The sequence below is a fragment of the Enhydra lutris genome, unplaced genomic scaffold (genome assembly GCF_002288905.1).
Source record: "Enhydra lutris kenyoni isolate GAN:26980312 unplaced genomic scaffold, ASM228890v2 scaffoldscaffold25, whole genome shotgun sequence".
NCBI classification, from domain to species: Eukaryota; Metazoa; Chordata; class Mammalia; order Carnivora; family Mustelidae; genus Enhydra; species Enhydra lutris.
The window spans coordinates 2,228,184-2,253,902 of NW_019154109.1; the positions used below are offsets into that span (position 1 = coordinate 2,228,184).

Consider the following 25,719-nt stretch of genomic DNA (forward strand, 5'->3'; position numbering starts at 1 on the left):
TATTTCCCATTTTGTACAACAGGGATGCTGACACTACCCACCACAATGGGATCAAGATAATTATACATGGTACCTCAAGTTCCTGGTACTTAACAAGAATTAAGCTATTGCTGTTTAGATGGTTGTCTGTATCAGTATGGGGGCTGATATAACCAAGTGTCACACAGACTGGATGGCTTATAAATAACAGAAAATTTATTTTTCTTAGTTCTAGAGGCTGGAAGTCTGAAAGCAGGGTGCCAGAATGTTCAGGTTCTGGTGAGAACCTTCTCCAGGGTGCAGACTGCCAGCTTCTCCCATCCTCACATGACAGAGAGTGAGTGAACTGACTCTCTGGCCTCTTCTTACAGGGGCACTAATTCCAGTCATGAGGGCTCCACCTTCATGACTTAATTACCTGCCAAAAGGCCCACCTCCAACTACCATGACCCTGGGGATAGATTTCAATATATAAACTTTGGGGGAACACAAATATTCAATTCATAGCATATAACAATAACACCTCCTGGGACCATTTTTGTTTGTTTGTTTGTTCTTTAAACCTAAACATCTATGCGAGCAGCTCATTTAAGTATCTTTTTTTTTTTTTTTCTCTTTTAAAGAATAGTTGAAAGAGAAGAATATCTGATAGGCAGAAAGGATGTTTACACAACCAACCCATTTCTCTTTATCATCTCTCTCTCTCTATTATCTATTATCTCTCATTTCTCTATCTATGACATTCTTAATATTCTTTGAACTAGTGGTAACATCTTACTGGTTTCCTCATTGATTAATGACTTAAATAAAATCTTTGACATCTGTTCATTTTATACCTGCATGAGATATAAATCTTCCTTTAAAAATGATCTTCTAACAACTACAACAAAGAAAAAATTTTGTAAATTGTTAAAAAGAAGCACTTTGTAAAAGCCGCATATCCACTAAAAAGTGGCCAGGTTCATGTTTTCCTGCCAAGTGTCAAAAAATTTGTTACTTTGCATGTTTGATTTACTCCACATTGAATGATAACTCATGCCTGTTAGCAAGAAAGATGTAACAACGTTTTGTTTGTTTGTTTTTAAATTCAGTGCTGTTTTGTGAATTATGTCACACTGAAATCTGTAGATATATAGTAAATATGAGATTTACATTTCAAGTTTCCTAATAAGCATTAAGCTTATTAATTAACTTATTTAATTAATAAGCTTTATAATATATAATCCATTCTATTTTAACATATGGATTATATATTATATATTATATAGGGATTATAATAATCCATTATATTATAATATATGGATTATAAAATATAACCCATTAATAAGCTTAATAACCATAAGCAACCAGGTGGCATGCATATAGCTTTTATTGAACAGTAGGGTGCCCATTTAGTTGGTGGCTCTGTAGTTTACATGGATTTCTGGCTTCACATCACAAACAGTGTTCAAAAGTTGCTTCAACACACTTTCCATGCATTTGTTGTAGCTTCCATTCAGTTCTTTTATCTTCCCTTGTGTTTGCTCTTCTACTTCTTCTGAGAGATTACTTTGAGAGCCCATTATCTGACAAAATAAAACAGAGAGAATTCACCACACTATGTATCATTTTAAAGTGTAACTGTTTTACTAGTTAAACTTGTTTTGGGTTATTTATTAATGCTTGTTCTATGGTGTACATCTTACGTGTTATTTTTCCAGAACTTTCTCAGAGAATGGATACAACCACCACTACCATAAGTGAGATAGATAAACATTCCTAAAGAATGAAAAGCTATGGTCAGTTACTTCTGTTTTGAGGCTGGTCTCCACACAGTACAAATTGAAGGCACATTCACAATCGTTATAACACACTCATAAGTTTTTTCATGTATTACATTTTTCACATATTTATAATAGGTTCAATTCAGTTCCTGTATCTTCCCCGTGGTTTACTTTTCTGAATTAAAAATCTGGAAAATAAAGTTGAAAGACATGATTTCACCCATTCTGCTGATTTTTAAAGAGCAAATAACTGGTTTGCCAATTTTTAAAATATATACTGATTGTTGTTTTTCAGGAAGATATAGCTACAACATGCCCAGTACAATACTTTGGCATGTATAGTTATCTCTTTTTGGGTAACAGATACAATTTTGAAAATTTTAATATAAATTGAATTTCAACTTAAGGTATACATGTCCAGGGGCACCTGGGTGGCTCGGTTAAGCCGCTGCCTTCGGCTCAGGTCATGATCCCACCAGGGTCATGGGATCGAGTCCCACATTGGGTTCCTTGCTCAGTGGGGAGCCTGCTTCTCTCTCTGCCTCTGCCTGCCTCTCTGCCTGCTTGTGCTCTCTCTCTCGCTCTCTCTCTCTGATAAATAAATAAATAAAATCTAAAAAAAAAAAAAAGATATACGTGTCCATTTAGTTACATTATATTTTTAGATGCACTTTAATAAATCTTTCTGGTTGCTCTCACTAGCAGGATTTCCCAGTATTTCCCATTATCTCCAAGAGATTTGAACAAAATAAAATTTCACCAGGGGAATTGCTAATTTAAAGGGATTCTGCAGTGAAACCCTTTGTAAAGTTATCCTTTGCTAAGCAAACAGTCAACTCCTAATTTATCTCCTTTGTAAACTCAGCCTTTCTTAAACAGCATTGTTAAGGTGACACAGCTGGTTTTTGTTTGTTTTTCTCTTCTGTGAGTGTTTACACACAAAGGAGGTATGCATTTAGTTCAATCCAAGAGACTACGCTAATGATTGACTCATAAGACTATTTTAAATTCTAGAATTTGAATTATCTTTCTAGGTCCTACACTTGAAATCAAATGCAACTGAGGCCATCAGTTTCAAGTTCTTTTCTGTTTATACTCCATGCAATAAGGGCTTCCCAGTTCAAAGAAAATCACTTAAGGAAAACTAGCTTCTAAGACATCAAATAACTTTTATAAAATAACATTTTGATAAGTGAGAATATAAGGAGTAGAGACATATGGACTGAATTTCCCTTGCTAGGAAGAAGTCTAAAAATGGAGGAGAACTACTTACCAAAATTATTTTACCAAAATCTATTTTTCCTTCTAAACCCATTATCTTACATGAGAGTCTACCAAACTCAAAAAAAAAAAGTCTTAAATCCAACTTCTTTAGTGTTGAAAAATGTATAAGACAAACTATTATAAAATTATTATCTAATTTTTTGGAACAGTGTTAAAAACAGCTGTTATTAGGTTAGATCAGTGAACTATTCTGTAGGCCCTTGAAAAAGTTCATTTCAATTTAGGTTCTTTATTTCAGCATTGTCCAACAGAAACGTAACATGACTCACAAAGCAAGCCATATATGTACATTTTTTAAAAAGATTTTATTTATTTATTTGAGAGAGAGAGTGCAAAAGTGGGGGGAGGAACAGAAGGAGAGAGAGAAGCTCAAGCAGACTCCCTGCTGAGTAGGGAGTCCACAGTGGGGCTCCATCTCATGACCCTGAGATCATGGCCTGAGCCACAATCAAGTCAGTCACTTAAGCAACTGAGTCACCCAGGTGTCCCAACAAGCCATAGAAGTAATTTTAAATTTTACAGAGTTACATTAAAAAGGTGACTTTTTAATTAAAAATTTAATTTAACTGGGGCGTCTGGGTGGCTCAGTGGGTTAAGCCTCTGCCTTTGGCTCAGGTCATGATCCCAGGGTCCTGGGATCGAGCCTCGCATCAGGCTTTTTGCTCAGCAGGGAGCCTGCTTCCCTTCCTCTCTCTCTGCCTGCCTCTCTGCCTACTCGTGATCTCTGTCAAATAAATAAATAAAATCTTTTAAAAAAATTTTAATTTAACTTAAAAAAGACAAAATTGATTTTAATGACATATTTTATTTAACCTAATGTATTTTTTATATTATTATTTTGATGTACCATCATTATAAAATTATTGCATTGCTGTTTTTCATACTAAGTTTTGTAATCTGGTATATATTTTATACTTACAGAACATTTTAATGGGAACTAGCTAAATTTTTTAAAAATTTAATTTAATTTTACTTAAATTCAATTAATTAACATACAGTATATTATTAGTTTCAGAGGTAGAGTTCCATGATTCATCAGTTGTATATAACACCCAGTGCTCATTACATCACATGCCCTCCTTAATGCCCATCACCCAGTTATACCACCCATCTCCTCCACGCATGGACTAGCTACATTATGAGTGTTTTTTAGCTATAGGTGAAGTGGCCACCATTTTTTATTTTTTTAAAGATTTTATTTATTTATTTGACAGAGAGAGATCACAAGTAGACGGAGAGGCAGGCAGAGAGAGAGAGAGAGAGGAGGAAGCAGGCTTCTTGCTGAGCAGAGAGCCCGATGTGGGACTCGATCCCAGGACCCTGAGATCATGACCTGAGCTGAAGGCAGCGGCTTAACCCACTGAGCCACCCAGGCGCCCCCCACCATTTTTGACAGTACGAGTCTAACACACAGATGGTAGCTACTACTATTAGTTGTATTCTTCATGTGCTTTTCTAAGACAATACGATGATTTTTCTGAAAGGATTATAGTATAGATGTTACATAGCAAGGAGCTTAGCCCTGAGCAACTGATCAGTAAATGTCGGTGATTTTTATGAATTGTCACTGATTATGTTCCTTGTGCTTTTTAATCCATTTTATACTTTCAGAAACATTGGAATGCCCTTAAAAAGTAGCCCATAGTCCATGCCTCATCCTGAAAAGTTAAATATAATATTATTTTGAGTTTATTTGATGTGCAGTAATTTGAATTTCTATAGTTCTATATTGAATTGTTTTACCAGTAACCAACCATATACTGTTTTATTATTTTTTTTACTTTATTTTAAATTTTAATTCCAGTATAGTTAATATTAGTTAACTATAGTTATATTAGTTTCAGGTGTACAATACAGTGATTCAACAATTCTATATATTACTCAGTGCTCATTAAGATAAATGTACACTTAACACCCTTCACCCACCCACCTCTCCTCTGGTACCATATACTATTTTATTTATTTATTTATTATTTTATTTTTTTTAAAGGACTCTTTTTAAAATTTTATTTATTTATTTGACAGAGATCACAGGTAGGCAGAGAGGCAGGCAGAGAGAGAGGAAGGGAAGCAGGCTCCCCGGGGAGCAGAGAGCCCGATGCGGGACTCGATCTCAGGACCCTGGGATCATGACCTGAGCCGAAGGCAGAGGCTTTAACCCACTGAGCCACCCAGGCGCTCCCATATACTATTTTAAATGGCCTTTCTCATTCCATACCTTTATATATGCAGACAGTGTGGATTTAAGTCATCCAGGAGAGTAAAGGAATGAATATAAGCTCCACAAAAGATCAATTGCCTTGTCCAGTGATGTATTGTAAGTGTCTCTAACACTGCTTAGAGCATAGTAGATGCTCAGTGCATATTTGTTGAACTGAATAGAATGATCAGAGAACGTATTACAGAGAACACATTACAGAGAGCTTATTACCTACACTCTGCTGCTCTTGTTGGCAGAAGTCTGCTATCTGAATGTTTGGCACACTATATAAATTAAAAGTTGATAATTGTGTGACATGTGGTGGTACACTTCATCAAAGGACTCCCTTTAAGGACTTCTTCCTGTTAATTTTCAAAACTTCAATATTGAGATTGATGCTTATTAGATTCACAGCTAAATGACTGATGGTGTTTGTGAAATCTTTCAACATTCAGTAAGTTTTTTTACAAATTTTTCAAATGTTCCTGTTTGAGAGAAAACAGAGAGGTGTGCTTGGGTGACTCAGTTGGTCAAACATCTGCCTCTTGGTTTCAGCTCAGGTCATGATCTTGTGAGTTGTTGGATTGAGCCCCTGCGTTGCTCTCTGGACTCCGTGGAGAGTCTGATTGGAGATTCTTTCCTTCTTTCCCTCACCCCACTCACACTCTCACTCTCTCTCTCAAATAGAATAAATACAACTTTTTTTTTCTTTTTTAAGGGGAAAGCAGAGATTTTTGGGTCCCACTATTATAAGCAAAACACAGTTTTGCATTCTCAATCTACGGTTGTTTGAAGAAAACAAAATGAATTCAGGAGGAAAGATGAAAGATACAAAAGTCTTCAATATGCCCCAGGAAACTGTTTTCATGTTTTCTGGTTAGATTCATGGGCCATCTAACTTCTACTTGCGTTAATAAGAAATTTCATGTTTCCACTGTAGTCCAGATTTCCTTTTAGCCATGTAATATCTTCTTTTGGAGAAGAAATTATATCCGGTAGCAATGACAAGCAAGGGATAAATAAATCTTTAATAAAACAATATTTGTTGATAAACAACCCACACTGGGATACCTCTTTCTGTTGATATATCAGGGGAATTGAAACAACACATACATTGACAAGAGCTAAAAGACGCAACTAAAAAAAATGACATCGAGGCGTCTCACCCACAGCAGGCAGGAAACTGGCTTCTTGGGTCTCCTCCCAGACCTCCTACTTGCCCTGGGTTAATGATGATGAGATTTAACTGGAATAGCAATATGTCTGACATATGGAGGTCATGCCAAGGAACGAATATCTTGTGCTAATGGTTTTACAATATGCTTGAACTAGCGGAGGCCTAAACCTGTTAAACTTTCTATGTGAGCTTTTGATCAACTAGCTGGAAAATTGGCTTCGAGCTCTAATTATGACAGCAATGAGGAGTTTTAATTATTTTCCAAAGCAGAGAACAAATATCCTGAACCAGATTTACATCTTATGAGATCTTTCTGGAGATATAATATTTCAAGAGATTTAACCCAACTACTTTCTAAAATTACAGTCAGTCTTGTGATTACTTAAAAATAGAAATAAGTACATCAGAAATATTCTTCCTGGAATAATAAATGCTGGTCGGCATTAAGGATGACTATTATCTCAGGTCCCAACATGTCATGGGTCATGATGGGACTCAACAGGAAAGATAAAGGCACAGAAGAAATGTTGGTTACCCATTCTCCCAGTGAATATTTATTGTGTGCTTACTATGGAGCAGGCACTATTTTATCATTGGGGAAAGTAACAGAGAGCATAACATAGAACCTGCCATTTTGGTGTTATAGTTCAGAAGAAAAGATAGGCAATAAAAAATGTGAATTTACAATGTATCTAGTTATGAAACCTGATATGACTATAATGGGGAATTTCTTTTTTGAATGAGAGACACAATTTTAAATAAGGTGATCAGAAAGAGGAGTTAACAAATGAACAGAGATCAAAGAAGGATGAAAATGTCTGAAAGAAGATGATTCCAGGGAGGAAATAAACATGTGTAAAGGTGCCATTGGCGGTGGCGCGTTCAGTCTGGGGAAGAACGGGAAGGCAGATATGGCTAAAATTGAACAGAGACAAAGGTAATAGAAAATGTTACAAATGACTCTAGTAGATATTATTGCACCTTGCTTGCTGGAAAATGTTCTCCTATTTCCTTATGATTTCTTTTTCAATTGACTGGCTTCTTTCAATAAATTTTTCATAAAAACATAAAGAAATGCTTTTCCCTACACTATCATTTAAAAAATATCTGTGGTTCACAGTAAAATGTAAGTGCATGACATTTTTAGAACTGACAAGTTAGAGAGACAGCCAAGGGCCAATTACGGAGGGTTGTATACACATGTATAGACTTCGGATTTTATGATGCCTTTTTAAAAATATTGATAAGAAGAACTTATTTTAGCTGATGGTCCACTTTATTCTAGGAAGGACTTTTTATGTTAAGAAAGAGCCCACTGGTGGCACCTGGGTGGCTCAGTTAGTTATGCTTCTGCTTTTGGCTCAGGTCATGATCCCACCGTCCTGGGATAGAGACCCACATGGGCTCCCTGCTCAGCAGGGTGTTGGCTTCTCCCTCTCTCTCTGCCCCTCCCATGCTCATGCTCTCTCTCTCTCTCTCTATGTCAAATAAATAAATGAAATCTCCCCCCCCAAAAAAAATATTGAGAAAAAAGAAAAAAGAAGGAGGTCACTGGAAAAGTTTTTCCTACCATGAGATTCAATTTACCTGATCCTCTATGAGTCTCACATCCACTCCCACTAAAATAAAAGTTGTAAATAAGGGGATTTCCAAAGTGCTTGTAGTTCATCTTGCAGTGTCAGCCTTTATTTATGTTCCTACTAAAGAAAAAAAAAAAAAAAACCGTACCATATAAACTTTAGTTTGTAACACATGGAATTTAATAATTTTTTTTTACTCCATGTTGCAACACAGAAGGGAGGATGTTGGTTCTGAAAATATCATGTGCTTATTTATTTGTTTTTTTTTTACTGTAAACTGTAGATATTTGGAAAATGTTAGTGGAGGAAAAACCCTTTTAAAAATATTTTCATGAAAGATTTGTTGAATGAAGCCAGACTGTTAAAGAGGAAATTAAAAAAAAACAAACAAACCAGGAGACTTTTCAGCAATATGCAACAGTATCTACTTTAGTTATTTGTAAATCTTGAATTCACCAAAGTAGATGTGGATTAACAAACTCATTCTGTAACGATGTACAACTCTTTTTATTGATTGTAGTGGTGAATGTCGATAGACAAAAAAATACACTTTGTGAAGTGTTTTTCTTAATAAAATGTGTTAGTCAATAATCTGTGGTAGAAATAATACTCAACCAGGCCCTTCAATTTGAATATTTGAAAACACAGTTTTTAATGGGCAGCATATAATAGATATTAACTATTGATTGACACTTTCTATGTTAAATCAAAAAGCCTTGAAAGTGAAAGCGTAAAATCAGTAATTCTAGAATGTGTAAGATTTAGTTTGATGTTCAAGCTAGTTGAACTGCATCTGCTCAATCCAGTGTATTTCCCCCCCTTGATATTCTGAATTATACCTTTTGAATATTAATGTATTATAATCTCTGCCGCATTAAAAAGAAGCTGCGTTTCCTTTCTTGTTTACCTTAGACTGTTTCAGTCTGAACGCCTTCTCTCTCTGCATTCTGTACTGGTCAACTTCTGCCATAGCTTCTTCTTTAGCTTGCTTCAGTCGCTTCTCCTTTCCTGAATACGGACAATGGCATAGAAGGAATGGTTTTTGTTTTGTTTTGTTTTTTAAATAGACATGGAATTTCAAACTTGATTTCTAAGAAGAAAAAAATCAGTGACGTCTACCTTATGTTCTTGATATATTTTCCTAAAACTGGCAAACTTCATTAAAAAACAATATTGAAAAATACCTTGTTTTTTCCGATTGGATTTTCCAGAATATGGAAATGACAACTTTCTTTCACACTTATGTGTTTAAATAAAATATCTGCCCATTTACTCACATCAGTAACAGCCAGAGAACAGATTTTAGCTGTCAGCTATTCGGAAAGACATTATTTGGTCAGATTTTCTGTCCTGATTTGTTGCCAGGAATCCTTCAGTCCCCACCAACTGGATCCTATTTAGCACTGGCAGATCTCCAAAAGCACTACAAACATGCAACTCAGACTCTATCAAACTGACTTACAATTTTTTAAAGCATTTTATTGAGATTTTTTTTTTTCTTAGCATTTGTTGACTCTAGAATGTCTGATTAAGCCCCACAGCACATCAAAGTGGGTATTTTTTTTTTTTTTCGTAGTAGCTTTCTCTGAGGGGGACTTGAAAGTCGCCGTAAAACCAATTGTTTTTAATGGTTAGGAGATTTAGTTAAATAGCTCTCTTTCTTTTATTAAGAGCAAAGGTGTAAGCCTTAAGCCAGCAGACAGCAATGTAGATGAAAGTTTCAGACAAACACAATGCTGTGGGGATCATTAACTAAGCACATGACTTTTTTTGACAACCTGAGTAAATTTGGGGGCTTACAGGCTAATATTAATTGTTACTATGCCCCCAGCACCCACCACCTTCAGGGGGTTAGGTCTTAATGCTTTGTGATCATTAAAACTTTAAAGAAACTCCGAACTGTATTAACATTTTTTTATCTGAATCTCTTGTCTTCTAATTTCACTTAAATGCTTCCATTCTTTTGCTTATTTAACATTCTCTGATAATGTCTCAAGCTTTTGTTTATAATTTTTGTCAACTGTTATTTTGTGTAGACTTTGAACTAAATAAGTGTTCTCATTAAATAGCAGAAAAGAAAATCTTAACATAAACTTCTGTCATCCACATACATGTTTTTATATGACTTTATTTTTATACATCTTTGTAACATTTGAGTGTAAATGGTTTCTAAATTTCTCTCCCTGCTAAGCATGAGTTGCTTTGCTAGTTGCTGTCTATATATTCCATTTATTCTATGAAGATAGATTCACTGAGTTATAAATTGACATGGGTCTCTTTTAATGCCTCTTGTCCTTGAATAGAACCGAGTAAACCTCATTCAGATCAGATAGTTAGCTTTGCCTTTACTCCATAAAAAATCCAAGGTATGATGAAAATTAGTGCTCTTCTGATGTTTGAGGCTTAATGGAACATTAACAGCAATGCTTACCTTTTTCCTACTGAATGAATGCTCATTATCATTTTATATATACAGATGCCTTCATTCTCCACATTTCTAACCATTCTGTGGCAACCAAGCACGTACTATTCACAGAACAAATACACAATATTTTGGGAGAGGAAACTCTTCCTCGATCCCCAGTTCTCTTTCTTATCACTGCTTGTCATTAACATTAGGACAGAAATATACGTAAGGTGTATTAACATTTTCTTAGTAATAATAGGTTGGAAGATACATAATCACTTTATAAATTACATGAGACATCACTACTCTCCATGTTAATTACATAAAATGTAAAAATATTGGTTTCAAAGTCACAACTCTAGTACATTAAAATAATAATAATAATGATAATAATAGTAGGAAAATTCTGTGTGTGCGCCTTCCCTGAGCAGAATCCAGTGCCCCACTTAGAAGGCTGTATATTAGCTCCATCACACAGTGACATGCTCAGAGTGTGTCTGTGATTCCCCCGTCATGGCACCAGTCACCTGCTGATTCTCATTCAATTAAATAGGAGAGCCACAGGGAAATAGCTGCTGGCACAGCCAATTTCTGGACAGACTCAGCAGCTGCCGCTGTGTGAGAGCCTGCATATGCTACACCTGATTTAATCCAGTGGAAGAAACTGGAGCCTAAAGCCTGCTGTTTCACTCGAGGTGAATTAAAATGCATGCATCAAATCAACTCTTATCAATCTCTGGGTTGCTTCTCTGTCTCGGTATGAAGATTTCCAAATTTTAATATTATACCTCTTTCTTCTTAAGCATTAAATATATGGCTGCTGTGACTCAAGTGGCATTTAGGTTTATATTCTTATTTCTTAATACTTTCTGTACCAAATATAGGGGTGACCCTATGGGACAGCCCAGATTTTAAATAGGACAATCAAATGTTTGGTCCCAAAATTCCTACAAGGTCATATGTGCTTATGAGACCAAATGGTCTAATGTTTGGTTTAGAAAATGTGATTACCTTATGCACGATGATTTTAAATACAACTAAAGCAGATTTTAAATACTACTAAGCTCCAGAGTGGTCCAGGAAGGGATGGTTTTGATTTGTCCATCCATTATTCACTCAATGTTTATCAAACGCCTACTATATGTTCTGCATACAGCTATACACAGAGTGTAGAGAAATGCATATGATATGATCCTTGCCTCCAGCTGGCATAAATACAGTGTAATTTGGAAATGTGTGCATGACACACCGGCATCCAAGAGGAAAATATAAAATACATAAAATTGTGAAGAATACATATAATAAATTATGAAAAATGGAACATATATTTTGATTCTGTTTCTTCCATGGCAGTTAAAAACCCTCAAATTTATGGAAGTTAGTATACTTAAGTTCTAGACAATTTGTGCTTGCCATTCACCCCAATAGTCATGTTATGTCTTATGTTATTAAAGTAAGTAAAAAATACAAACAACAGAACACAGATACGTAGAGTGTGGGTCAGAGCAGGCTGCCAAGGGACATCGGGGAAGAACTTCTGAGGAAGGAATGATTGAGCTGAATGGAAAAAAAAAAAAAAAAAAGAACAAGGCACAGTGACCCTTTCTAAGATACTTTTGGACATTCTTTGTAAACACTGCACCTTAATAACCCTATTCATTTCTAAACATGCGGCTTGTCATGCAAATATGTCTTACATTCAACATGCCCTTATTGAGATATTTTACAGGAAATTTTGTGGGAAGGAAAGAGAGGGAAAGATCTTTGAGGTCCAGGGGATTTGTGGGAAAAGAATGAAAAAATCTATTTGGGCAGATTAAAACTCAGCTGTATGTGGGAGTGTGGTGGGCAGTAAATGCTCAGGTATGGACTCTTCCTGGGTTTGTGGCCAAGTGAATTGAGTATCCCAAATGCAATGAGCTTTTGAGACACAGAAAACCCTGTTCTGTTGACTGGATGGTTAAATTGATTCTGGAATCGTTTTGTGATGAGGAAGATGAGATTTCATTTATCATTTCAGAAGAGAACTGAAATTATACACTAAGCACAACTAAAATAAGATATTAAAAGCCTTGCAAACTTGAGCAAGTTCGTGTGTCTGAGCCTGAGTTTTCTCATCTATAAAACAGATTTAACAATCTGCTGGAATGAATCATGATATGTCTTAGGAAAAAAATATAAATAAAATGTTTGACAAAGAACAGCTATTTGACTTTTTAATCATTGTTAGGAAAACAAGTCCAGTTTCTGGGGACCTTTTGTTAGGAACGAAGACAAGAAATATAATGTGAGTTTGAGGAACAGTCCTCAGGCTGTTAACTAGAAAAGTCTCTGTAGGCTTCCCTAAGGACATCCAAGTGGAGGTATTGAGGGCATCTGGACAGACAAGTTTGGATCCAGAAGCAAGTTTTGAAATGGAGACAAAGATCTGCATGTCAGTTATCTGGGATTGTATGGGTGCTTGTCATAGCAATGGGATTTGGACTGAAACCAAAGGAGTATGTACAGAATGAAGAGAAAAGAGAATGAAGGTCTTAATCTGGGTGCATGCCACCATTCCATATATGAGAAAAGGAAGAGGACCCTCAGGAAAAGCCTGAGAATTAGTGGTCAGAGAAGTAGGGGAAACCAAACAAACATTCAAGAAGGATGTGGCCACAGGGTCAAATGCTACAGAGAACGGAAAAAAGAGAAATTTAAATAACCAATGTTATCAAACATCCTCTATGTGCTGCACACTGTTTCTAGATCTATAAATACAGCAGTGAAAACCATAAACAGACAAACTTTCTATTCTCAAGGAGCTTGTATTCTGAACACGTGAAGGGGAGATAGAAAACAGGTAGTGGATGATATGGTAGAGATAGTAAGTACCAAGAAGAAGGAAGAAAGAGCCTATGGGATAGAGAGTTGGCGGGTGTTAATTTAGGTAGGTAGTGTCTTTTGGATGAAGTGATATATGAATAGAGACCTGAAGGAATAAGACAATTAGCCACGCAAATATCTAAAGGGCAAGAGCATTCCTAGCAGAGGCAACAACAGATGTAAATACCCTGGGTATGTGACATGCTCAAGAAACAGCAAAAATGCTGTCATGCCTGGAACAAAATGATTGAGATGAATGAATGTTAGGAGATGATATCAGAGCGGTAGTAGTGGGACCAGGTCACAAACTGCTCCTGGGGCATGATACAGCTTTTGTTTCTTAAGATGCTGAATTCATGAAGGGTTTTTAGCAAAGGTGTACTGTGATACTATATAAGATTTAAAAGGATTTCTTTGGCTGGTGTGGTGAGAATAGATTGTAGGGGCAAGGGAGAAATAGGAAGACCACTTTGAAATCTGTTGCAATAGTTCAGATAAGTGTTAATGATTGCTGGAAATAGTGAAGTAGCAGAAGAGTTGGTAAGAAGTTAGATATACTTTGAAGGCAGAGTCCATGGATAAATATGAGAGACAAGGCAATGGTGATCCAACATTTTATTTTGGGAGTAGGGTCAAGAATGCAGTTTAACTGAGATGCCTATTAAACATCTAGTGACAATGGTGAGAAAACTGATGTTTACATGAATTTGGAGAGTGAGGAAGCAATGAGGTCTGGAATCATCATTCATACAGCTGGTGTTTAGAACCATGGGATTAGATGGGATCACATAGGAAGTATCTCCAGATAGAGAAAAAAACAGGTCTCAATTGGGAGCCCAACTTTAGAGACTGGAAAGATGACAAGAAGCCAACCGTGAAAGTGGTGTCCCAAAGTCAGATGAAGGAAGAGTTTCAAAGATAAAAGAGGGTTCCAGTTGTGACTGAGACATTTAATTAAAAAATGGGTTAGCAATGTTTGTGGTCTTGGCAAAGGGAGCTTTGGTGGAATTGTAGGGATAAAAGTCTGATTAAAGAGGATATTATGCTAAGTGAAATCAGTAAGACTGAGAAAGACAAATACCATATGATTTCACTCATATATGGAATATAAAAAAACCACAAATGAATAAATAAGCGAAAAGGAGAATTAGACCCACAAGTAGAGAGAACAAAATGGTGGTTGCCAGAGGGAAAAAGGGTGGGTGGATGAGCAAAATGGGTGAAGAGGAAATGGGAGATACAGGCTTTCAGTTCTGGAATGAATACATCACAAGAATAAAAGGCACAGCATAAAGAATATAGTCAATGATATTGTAATAGCATTATATGGTGACAGACGGTAGCTATACTCATGGTGAGCACAGCATAACATATAGAAATATTGAATCACTAAACTGTGCATATGAAACTAATGTAACATGGTATGTTAACTACATTCAAATAAAAAAAGGAAAAAAGTGGGTTCGGGAGAAAATGGAATAAAAAATGTAAACACAGGGAATACAGGAAACCTCTGAGTTTTTCATTTAAAAAGGGGAACAAAGAAGATAAAGGCTCAAGATAGTCAAGTGGATTTGACAGTTAGAAGATGCTGTGAGTTGAACTGTGTCCTTCAAAAGGATATGTTTAAATCCTTACCCTGGGTACCTGTGAATGTGACCTTATTTAGAAATTAAGTGTTTGCAGATGTAATCAAGTTAGATGAGGTCACACTGATTTAAGATGGAGCCTACAGCTGATAACTGCTGTCCTTATAGGAGTGGGAGATTTGCCATAGAGTCATGGAGGCATAGGAAAGACACCGAAGGAAGACGGTTGTAATTACAAAGGCAAAGATTGGAATGATGCAGCTGCAAACTCAGGAATGCCAAGACTTGCTGACAGTCCCCAGAGGCTAGGACAGAGGCATGAGACAGATTACCCCTTAGTGCCTCCAGAAGGGACCAGCTCTGCCAACACCATGCATTTGGACTTCTGGCCTGCAGAACTGTGAGATAATATGCATCCATTGTTTTAAGCCATCCTGTATGTGGTAATTGTTACAGAAGCTGTAGGAAACCAATACAAAGGCTCAATGAGAACCAGACAACAATGATGTCAGTTGAGCATTGGAAAGCAAAGCCAGATATGGGAGTATGGTGGGAAGAGTAGGTATCCAAATGAATAAGTCACCTGACAATAATATACATCGACAGGATAGAGGCTACCTTGACTTGGTAGGAAAACAAAGGACACTTTGGGAATGTTTGGAGATTTCTATCTGTGACTAATAATTGTTTTGATTCTGTTATACTATGCAGAAGAGAAACGACAACAGCTTTTCTGGGCTTTGGGGTTTGTTAATATTATGATAATACCAACGTGGTTCAAAGAATGTTATTATTTTGCACACCTGATACAAACATTGGAAAAAGTAATGTCACCAGGAAAACAATGAAGCAACCGCTCTTTTGGGGCCTGTGACTGGTATAGAGTTTCCCTGCTGACCCTAACCTCTCATTTCATATCTTTGTTTTCTTGGTGTTTCCTTTGCCATTCTTTGTACTTTTATTTTCCTCATTAAAAAAAAAAAAAATCATACGTAGTTTTGTATAGATCCTGGATTGGATATAATCAAATGCTATTACTAGATGAAACTGTTCAGTGGGTATTTTTTAATATGACCCACTTGAAGAAATGAAAGTCCAATATACTTACAAATACCCCATTAGTCTGTGGACTGTAAAGAAAGAGAAAAAATTTACAGGCCCACAAAACCCCCAAGACAGGGCCATGAAATTCTAATACAGCAACTTCTATTTTATTAGTTTATTAAAAGTCATGTCTTCATGAACCGAAGCATTCACATACATAGAGAAGAATTTATTAAATCAAGGTGTTTGTTTAAATAATTTGGAATATCTGTATATTTGGAAACAAATAGGCAATTAACCTGATTTAAAAAATACTGGCTGGCATTCTATACACCCACAAAAATGAATCTGCATTACTGTATTAGCTGATGTATTATCAAAGTAGATCATCAAAATGTTGTCTTAGGAATTTATTTTGCATTTGTGTATAGTTCAATGAGGTCCTCCTAGAAGACCATGTTTAACAGATCAGCAGGATTCTATTATTTTGCTGTACTTTTCAGTAGAATCTTTTTACTAGGTAGTAGAAGAAAATCCATAGCTAACATTTATTGAGCACCTGCTATGTGCCAGGTGGTGGTTTAAGTCTTTTATAGGTATTAACTCAGGGAATTATCACACTCCATGAGGCAGATACTGTTATCTCCATTCTGAGACTAGGAAACTGAGTCACAGTGAGGTAAGAAGGTAATCTGGCCAACTCACCCAGCTAGTAGGAGGCAAACCTGGATTTGCGACCAGGCCTAGCAGCTCTAGGAAGTGAGCACTGACCGTGTTCTATCTTGGTAGAAAATTCTGGGTATGTCCTTTACTTTTATTAAGATTGTCTATTGCTTTTAGAACATTTTAGTACATTTTAAATATACCTGCTTGTTCAGTTTTTCTCATATTCAGATTTGAACATTTACATTGTTTATCACATCTTTTGATCTATATCCTGTCATGCAAGTTGTAATTTTGAGTTAAACACAAACACTGTTTTCAGTAGTTGCCAAAGTAGACAGATTGAGTGTTTATTAGTGAGAACGGCTATGTTCACCTTCAGAAAGAATTCGTTCTTTATGTGATGTAGAGTCATGTGCATTTGGGCATTTCATAAGAGCTGTAGAGTTTTCCAAGTCTGCAATGGGTGTAAATGGAATAAATACTGATCTCATAAAAAAGTCGTAATTACAAATAAAAACGCCATGTATTTCAGAGAAATACAAGTCTCTGTTCCTCGTATTGATGATGATATCTTGACTTTCTAATCGAAGTCTGATGGGAGCTGCTCAGTTCCCCACGCCTGGAGCTCCAGGTCAGGTCTGACGTTCAGCTATAAAAATGTAACTCGTCTTGGACCAATATACTCACTTTTATGTTTTAATTAATGAACAATTTTTAAGGCAAAAGGTGTTAACTTCAAATAAGATGGTTTAAAATAGTGCCAACCTACTGTGATTCCATCTAAATTTAACCAAACAGCAAGGCTACTTTGCACATAAAAGATTTTTTTGTCTTAACTAATAATTATAATTAGGGCACCTGAGTGGCTCAGTCAGTTAAGTGTCTGCCTTTGGCTCAGGTCATGATCTCAGGGTCCTGGGATGGAGCCTCAAGTCAGACTCCCTGCTTAGCAGGGAGTCTTCTCTCTCTCCCTGTCACTCTTCCCTGCTTGTTCTTTCTCTCTCAAATAAATAAATAAAATCTTTAAAAAGAAACTAACAAATATAATCTTATCTGTAATCAGTGAACAGAGACAGATATCTGAGTTTTAGCAGCCACCTACTAGAAGTAGTTCAAGTCTCCCTCATTAGAGGAAAAGCTGACCCAGAACTGGAGGCAGTTGTAAAAAGAAATGAAACTGGTTTATCCTGTCCTTTTATTCCATTTCTTTATTTTTACAACTTATAGTAATATATGAATATACATATTATGTTAGTTAAAAATAAAAATGATTTTTTCAATTGCACTCTGCACTATGTATATAGTGTTCTGATCCTCAAAACATCATGACCATATGTATAACCTTGATATTTAAATATATCATATATATCTTATATTTCTATTTAAAAAAAAAGAGCAAATCTCAGAGATGCTAAATGACTTATACACAGAAACATAAGAAAAAGCCAATGTTTTTTCTACTCTGTTGCCTCGCATCCCAACTTTTCAAGTCTGTTCACAATGTCTCCCCACCCCACACCAGCCACAGCATGGCTGGCAAGTGTTTTGAGAGTAGGGAGTTGTATATTTCATTTCCACAGACCTACAGCCTTCTGGAGAATTCCTGGTATATCAGGTCTATAAACCCTTATCTATATCCCTTAAGGCAAAACATTTATACCCTATATTGTATTAGGTAACAACTTCACTGAGATCTGAGGCAGTCCTATTTAATGAAATATATTAATATTTTTGTGGCATAATATATAAATATACCACCTTATTAATCTTGCATTTTTCTAAAATGATTAACATGTGAATTGTTGGTTTCTCCCCCAACCCCCCCACCCCCGTGTCCTTCCCTCTCTCTTTCCCTCTCTTTCTTTTTCTTTCTTTTAGATATATATTCAGGAGTCCTCTCTAGCGGAGACTCTATATGCAAATTTCTGAGATGCTTTCAAATAAATGGAATTAAGACAGAGAAAGTGATCACAGACTTCCCATGATGGTGTTCACCATCTGAAACTGGTTGGCCTTCATACGTTGGATTTTTCAAATGAATTGCTTTATGGGGAAAAAAAAGGTGAAATATGCAGATTTATAAAAACGATGGTTATCTGTATTCTTACATCATTATTCCTTTCTCCTTTTTGTCCTCGTTTAATGCATTTATCTCATGAGCACTGCTGAAGGAAGAGTCCACGCTACTCATTAGTGTCTATACCAAAGTGGCCCGGTAAGAGTAGGCATTCAATAAATACTTACTAAATTAAATAAATAACTTACAAAACTAGTGAAATGATAGAAGTTGCAAAATACCAGGCAAAAAAGGTAGTATTTTATTTCACTGCAGAATGCTTAAGAAGTAAGTATGATGCGTACGATAATTGAAGTTGTAGCCACAAACTGCTACCTGCTGATAGCTGTGTAAGAAAATAGCTTCTAACTGGTAAAAACTGTTCTCAAAGCCTGTGCTTTCTGTGGCAAAGGGGACAGACCGACCTTCTCTGTAAAACCGAGGGTAGAGGTTGGTTGTGGAAATAACATTTGTAAAAATATCTTCCAAAATGTTTTTAAGGCCTGGGTATTTACTATGACTCATTGAATATTTGTTTGAATATTTATGACTGAAGACCAAGGGACAAAGCACAAAAGGGCTTTAAGTTACTGGCAAAAAAATGAATGTTTTGTATAAAAATAAGACAATACATATTTTCTAACACTGACCAATATGGACTTCTGAGGAAAAATTGTCCAAGAACAACATATTCACTAGTGGAAAGGAAAACAAGTTTGATATATATATACACGTATATATCTATATCTATATCTGATAAACATATAGCTTTTATGTATATTTTATATATTTTTTATATCTGATATTTATATATATCATATATATCTTCTATTTCTATTAAAAAAAGAAGAGTGAAACTCAGAGATGTTAAATGACATACACAGAAATATAAATCTGAGTCTAGATAGTTTTGACGGTCCTCTCTTCCAAACAACTTGCATAATTCACAAATCCTTTCTTCTCTAACAGCTTTGAGAAAAAGCACACTATTGGTAAAAACCATCTGGATTGTACGATAATATTGATTAATGTGCCCAATATGTAATTATGTTACTTCCATAATAAGGAAGCAAAGGTAACATAATTAAAACATCTTAAAATAAGTTGAACTTCTGTTCTGGAAGTTTTAAATGTGGTTAAAGAAATTTGAATAAAAGATAAGGACGTTATCTATACTGCTTTAACTAGCAGGTCCAAGACTGCTTTGTTTTCTATCAAATTACATTCATACCATTTTGCAGTCATTTGCATGGTATGTTGTAGATAAAGAAATGGAAAAGTAGATAAAGTTTGTCTTAATTTCTTCTTTTTCTCTTCTAGTTCCTTCCACATGGAGTCTTCCTTTTGCTGTTGTTGGTGTCTACATTGCTGACTACTCAGGAAATCAACTTAGGAAATAAACATGATTTTACCTGTGGTCAAAAATGGACCATGGATTGAATGCTGCTTCTCTCCTGGTTTCCTCTATTGCATTATAATGTACTGTTCACAAGTCTCATTCGATCTATTTCAACAAACTTTTGTCGCTACCTACTCTATTCCTGTCACTATATTCATCCAAAGAATCATATAAGCAACATTTTAAAAACATGGCCCCATGTCTTGTTGAAGTTTTAATCGAATTGCTGATGCAAGACATATAATTAGGGAGAGGGTAAATGACACAAATTGTTATAGATTAAGTAATGATGTGATATGAAATCATAGGTCTTGCCCCAGGGAACCTGAATTTGAGTTGTTAATCTACAATATGTTAGTTTATTCATAATAAAAATTATGTAAATATTGCGTAGTACAGTTAAGATCTTTGCTTAGAAATCAGACTCTGTCCATATCTTGTCTATAACCTTTACCCTCTGTGTGACCTTGGGCAAGCTGCATAATTTATCTAAGTGTCACCTTTTGTCTTTGCAGTAAGAATTTTTGCAAGGAGTAGTAAATAAGATAAGGATTAAGTGTGGTGCCTGTGTGTGTTTTCTATTTTTAAAATATGAACTCTGGCAAACAATGAGCTTTAGTCTCTATATACATAAAATGGAAATAATAGTAACATCTCATTCACATAGTTGTGAATATCAAAGGGAGTAGGAAGGGGGTTAACATTTACTGAGAACATTCTGTGCTAATATATAGATGTATGGCTAAGTAAAAAGAATGTTAGAAAATGAGAATAAAATGAAAATATTATTAAGAGGGATGAGAAAGAGCTATTAACTGTTGTCACAATTTTACAGAAACAGAAACCGATGTGTACAGAGGGTAAGTAACTTGCTCAAGTTCTCTCACTAGTAAGTAGATTCATTCTGGAAGTTGTCTATCTCTTAATCATTTCACAATATTGAGAAACTGAGGCGTGGCAACATTAAGGAAGTTGCAGAGACAAGACTTAAGGTCATATCTTCCTGTAATTTCAATGTCCATTATCATTTCATTTAGCACATGACCTCTTCATAGGCTCTGAGTTAGAGGATTTCGTTCCCGCTATGGCCATAGGGACATATGACTGGGTAGTTTCAATGAATTGGCCAAAGGATTCTGAGGGATTATAGTGGAGCCAGGGTTTGAACCAGAGTCTGCCTGCTGCTAAAGGTGAATATTATTTCACTGCCCCCACCTTATCCATTTTGTAACAAATTTCTCATAGGTCAGACAGAATGGAGACTTACTCTTCTTGGCTTCCTCTAGCTTGTCCTTGGCTCTTTTTTCTGCCTGAAGGAGCTGGTGGATCCCCTGAGACTGGCTGGTCATGGCAGCCTGCTTCAAGTTAGGTGGCTTCTGTGAAAGCTGGAAAGTGGTGGATTTATTTATCCTTTTAGAAATCACCACATAACTCAGGTTGTTGTGTCAACGGTGAGTTCTAAACATGGGTGTTTGTTTCAAAATGGTCTCACTGGGCTAAATTGCTGGGCCCCAAGGAGAGCCCAAGGGTGGAATCCAGAAAAACAAGTTAAGTCAAAATGAGGAAGCTGAAAACCTGTCCTTTCAGCCAACTGGATCTTCACTACAAAATAGGAGAAATAAATAAAAAATGAGTAAGATAGGTTTTGTAAGATTATCTTCCTTCTTCTTCCAGGAAATATTGATTTGTTTACTAAATTTTTCTTTCAAGTTGCAAAACCTTTTTTTGTTCCTTATCCATATAGTTCTGGTTTTAGTTAGTTAGTTAGTTTTTTCCCTAGAGATTCAATTAATTGCTTAGGACAAGTTTTATTAACCTTTCGCTAGGAAGGAGGCTTTTTGGCTTTGTGCACAGAAGATAAGCTAGGAATCTACTCTTTTCTTTCTGTAGGCCTTGGATGATAGGAATGAAAAGATTTGTTTGGGGCACTGTGTTGCTTTTTTAGTAATGTTGTATGCTAGTGTTCCAGGGAGATCTTAGTGTGGTGACAGAATCAACATGAGAGGAAATTATAACTGTAGGTTTTGAGGTTAAATTAAAATAATCTAAACATGCATTTCATATTACTCAGTGCTTATACTGGATATTGTCCTAAGATAGTACAGTGAAATCCATCTTGCTTGATTTGATTCAATCCAGTAGTGATTAGGACAAATGAGAATGTTGATCATAGCGGAGAATCATAAAATATGATTTTATATGTATCAAAAATTGTTATGTGAAATGAAAAGCTAATCTTTTGACTTATGGTCAAAGCTTTTTTTTTTTCCCCCTGAGATGGTCTGCAAATTTGAATTTCACATATTATTTCTTCTATTCACTACACTTCAATTGCCTCACCTATAAACACCAGGTCGAATTTCTTTCAATAGGTGTATTGATTTCAAGACAGTTGTAAAACAATCTAAGAGCTAAATCTGTTAAGGCTTTAATGTTAACTTTCCCCTAAGTTTAGAGTTATCCCATCATCCATGCTTGTAGCACAATGTTATGTGCACGCCATCTTTAGCAAATCTTTCTGAAAAGAACAGCTCTTTTTCACAGGGATACCTTTCTTTCTTTTCTCATCGTATTTAATCAATTTATAAAATTTACTTTTTATTGCATAATTACAATAATCAGTCTAATTGGGATAAACAGATATGTGAACAAGCTCTGGTAACAAGCTCTGCCAACAGATGTTGGCAAGGATATTAATGGCAAGATACATTAATCTTAGCCATTCTGACTGGTGTGAGATGGTATCTCATTGTGGTTTTGATTTGTATTTTCCTGATGCCGAGTGATGTTGAGCATTTTTTTCACGTGTTGATAGACTCTTTCTAAATATCTGCAACATTCAGTGAACATATCAATGGCAGAAAATTTTAATCATTCTCTCCTTAAGATCAAAACACATGATTTTAAATTTTATGGCAGAAGGTTTTTTTCTTCTTTTATTTAATGGAAAGGTCTTCTCTTGGCACAAAAATATAGACCGGACATTGCATGATCTTGCTTGCCAAAAAGATGCAAAGTGGAATATCTGAGAGAAGTCTCTACCTAGGAGATAGATTTTGGGCATAACTCAAAATAGGGAGTTAGAATGGATTGTTTTCCCTGACCCACAGAGGATTACCCTCCCAGTGAAAAGGAGGGATGGAAAAGACAACTCATAAAGAAAAAATGGCAATGAAGCTACTCATCTTAGGGCTCTGGGTGAGGAAAAAATAAAAGTCAAAATAGATCTATACTTGTATCCATTTGCAATTATATTACCAGGTCTTCCATAGAGACAATACCATGCTGAAAAGAAGCTTAGGATCTAAATTGCCAAACAAATGAGAAGGTAAAGTTAGGGAGAAGTGGGTAGTATAATGGTAGATAGAGCCAGATGCCTAACAGTGGAATTTGGACTTTATCATATATGTAATGGGTTATTTTTATATTTATTTACTATATTATTATTATTATATTATTCCTATATCATATTAACTTACTGTAACTGAGTTATTCCATTTTTTTAGGTCAAAGCTAATGCCTGATGTGACTTTTTATTTATAAAACTTACACTTTAAGGATAATCATATTTTGAAAAGATTTATCTGCTAATAACCTAGATTTTGAGTTGTGTTTTTAATATTTTGTAGCATTGAGGTACCAGTGGACAAGCATTTCTTTTTCTATTCACTAATAAAATATCAACTGTATTTCAAAATTGGGTCTAATTGTAAACAATTTATACTGCATATTTCCATACAGTAACTCTCTCAATTCTCACGATAGCACTAGACAGGGTTTTGTTATCACATATCACATTGACTCTATCCATAAAGAGACAGGCCTTCTGTGAAATAAACAGGACTAATGGTCAAGAAGCTGTGGCTCGGAAAATATCAGTGAGAAGCCCAAGATCATAACTGACCTCAATGTGTGTCATCTTCCTGATGCACAATGCGTTTTTTTCCCAGGAAATATGTCTTTCCATATTTCTTTTTTCTTGATGAAAAAGATAAACGGAAACAAAGGAATACCTTTGGCCTTTTCTTCCAAAAAAAAAATGGCAAATGTGGGTCAATGAAAATGCCAGATGCTCAAACAATTGATGATAAAAAGATCAAAACAAAGTGAGATTTGGCTTAATGGAGATCATGGCTGTTGAAGATTCCTCCTCAGGAATGCTCATGTTAAGCAACTAGAGTTCTTTCTATCCTATTTATTTAAGACCAATTGCTCTGGTCTTATGTTTTATTGTATTCTACTTTTTTCTTTTACACTTATACTTACAAATTAACCCAAATAATAGATTTTTCTTTAATTTGATTGATATAAATCATTTTTGGTTTCTATGTTAATAAAATATTAGCATTGATGATTTCAATGAATAACCATATAAGAAACACAATTTACTGATACTATTACTTATTCTTTATATTATTTATTACATTATATAGTGTTATTTCATATTATTGACTATTATTTTCAATGATAAATTGAATACTTAGCTATATATATATTTTTTTTAAACTTCATCTTATTATTTCCGTGTTCCAAGATTCATTGTTTATGCATCACACCTAGTGCTCCATGCAATACGTGCCCTCCTTAATACCCACCACCAGGCTCACCCAACCCCTATCCCCCTCCCCTCCAAAACCCTCGGTTTGTTTCTCAGAGTCCACAGTCTCTCGTAGTTCATCTCCCCCTCTGATTTCTGCCAACTCTCTTCTCCTCTCCTTCTCCCAATGTCCTCCATGTTATTCCTTATGCTCCACAAGTAAGTGAAACCATATGATATTTGACTCTCTCTGCTTGATTTATTTCACTCAGCATAATCTCCTCCGGTCTCGTCCATTTTGGAACAAAAGTTGGGTATTCATCCTTTCTGATGGAGACATAATATTCCACTGTATACGTGAACCATATCTTCTTTAACCTTTCATCTGTTGAAGGGCCTCTTGGCTCTTTCCACAATTTGGCGACTGTGGCCATTGCCGCTATGAACATTGTGGTACAGAGGCCCTTCTTTTCACTACATCTGTATCTTTGGGGTAAATACCCAGTAGTGCAATTGCAGGGTAATAGGGTAGTTCTATTTTTAATTTCTTAAAGAATCTCCACACTTGTTTTCCAAAGTGACTGCACCAACTTGCATTCCCACCAACAGTGTAAGAGGGTTCTCCTTTCTCCACATCATCTCCAACACTTGTTTACTGTCTTGTTAATTTTGGCTATTCTAACTGGCGTAAGGTGCTATCTCAATGTGGTTTGGATTTGAATCTCTCTGATGGTTAATGATGAACATTTTTTTCATGTGTCTATTAGCCATTTGTATTTCTTCTTTGGAGAAGTGTCTACTCATGTCTTTTGCCCATTTTTCGATGTGATTATCTGTTTTTTTGAGTGTTGAATTTGAGTTATTTATAGATCTTGGATATCAGACCTTTGTCTGTAGTGTCATTTGCTATATATTTTTATAAAAATTCCAAGAAGTAGATAAGATTTGACTTTTCAGATGAAGTAGAGAAATGGATATATCACTCATAGTAACTTTGTAAAAAGGAAGTGTAAAAATCAGTACAGTGAGCATCCCTTCCTGATCAAAACTTTTCAAAGTGTAGGGATAGAGGGCACATACCTCAATATTATCAAAGCCATCTATGAAAAACCCACTGCAAATAGCATCCTCAATGGAGAAAAACTGAGAGCTTTTCCGCTAAGGTCAGGAACA

At 35.6% G+C, this 25,719-nt stretch overlaps 1 protein-coding gene across 1 annotated transcript; it reads right to left on the reverse strand.

Annotated features, from left to right (window-relative positions):
* Positions 1-1,337: 1,337 nt before the first annotated feature.
* Positions 1,338-21,358, reverse strand: LOC111151163 (ATPase H+ transporting V1 subunit G3). Its single transcript, XM_022508959.1, has 3 exons — positions 21,277-21,358; positions 8,891-8,991; positions 1,338-1,544 (listed from the first exon to the last, which is right to left on the reverse strand). The coding sequence occupies exons 1-3, from the start codon at positions 21,356-21,358 to the stop codon at positions 1,371-1,373; spliced, it is 357 nt and encodes a 118-aa protein (XP_022364667.1). The 3' UTR covers positions 1,338-1,370.
* Between the last annotated feature and the right edge of the window lie 4,361 nt (positions 21,359-25,719).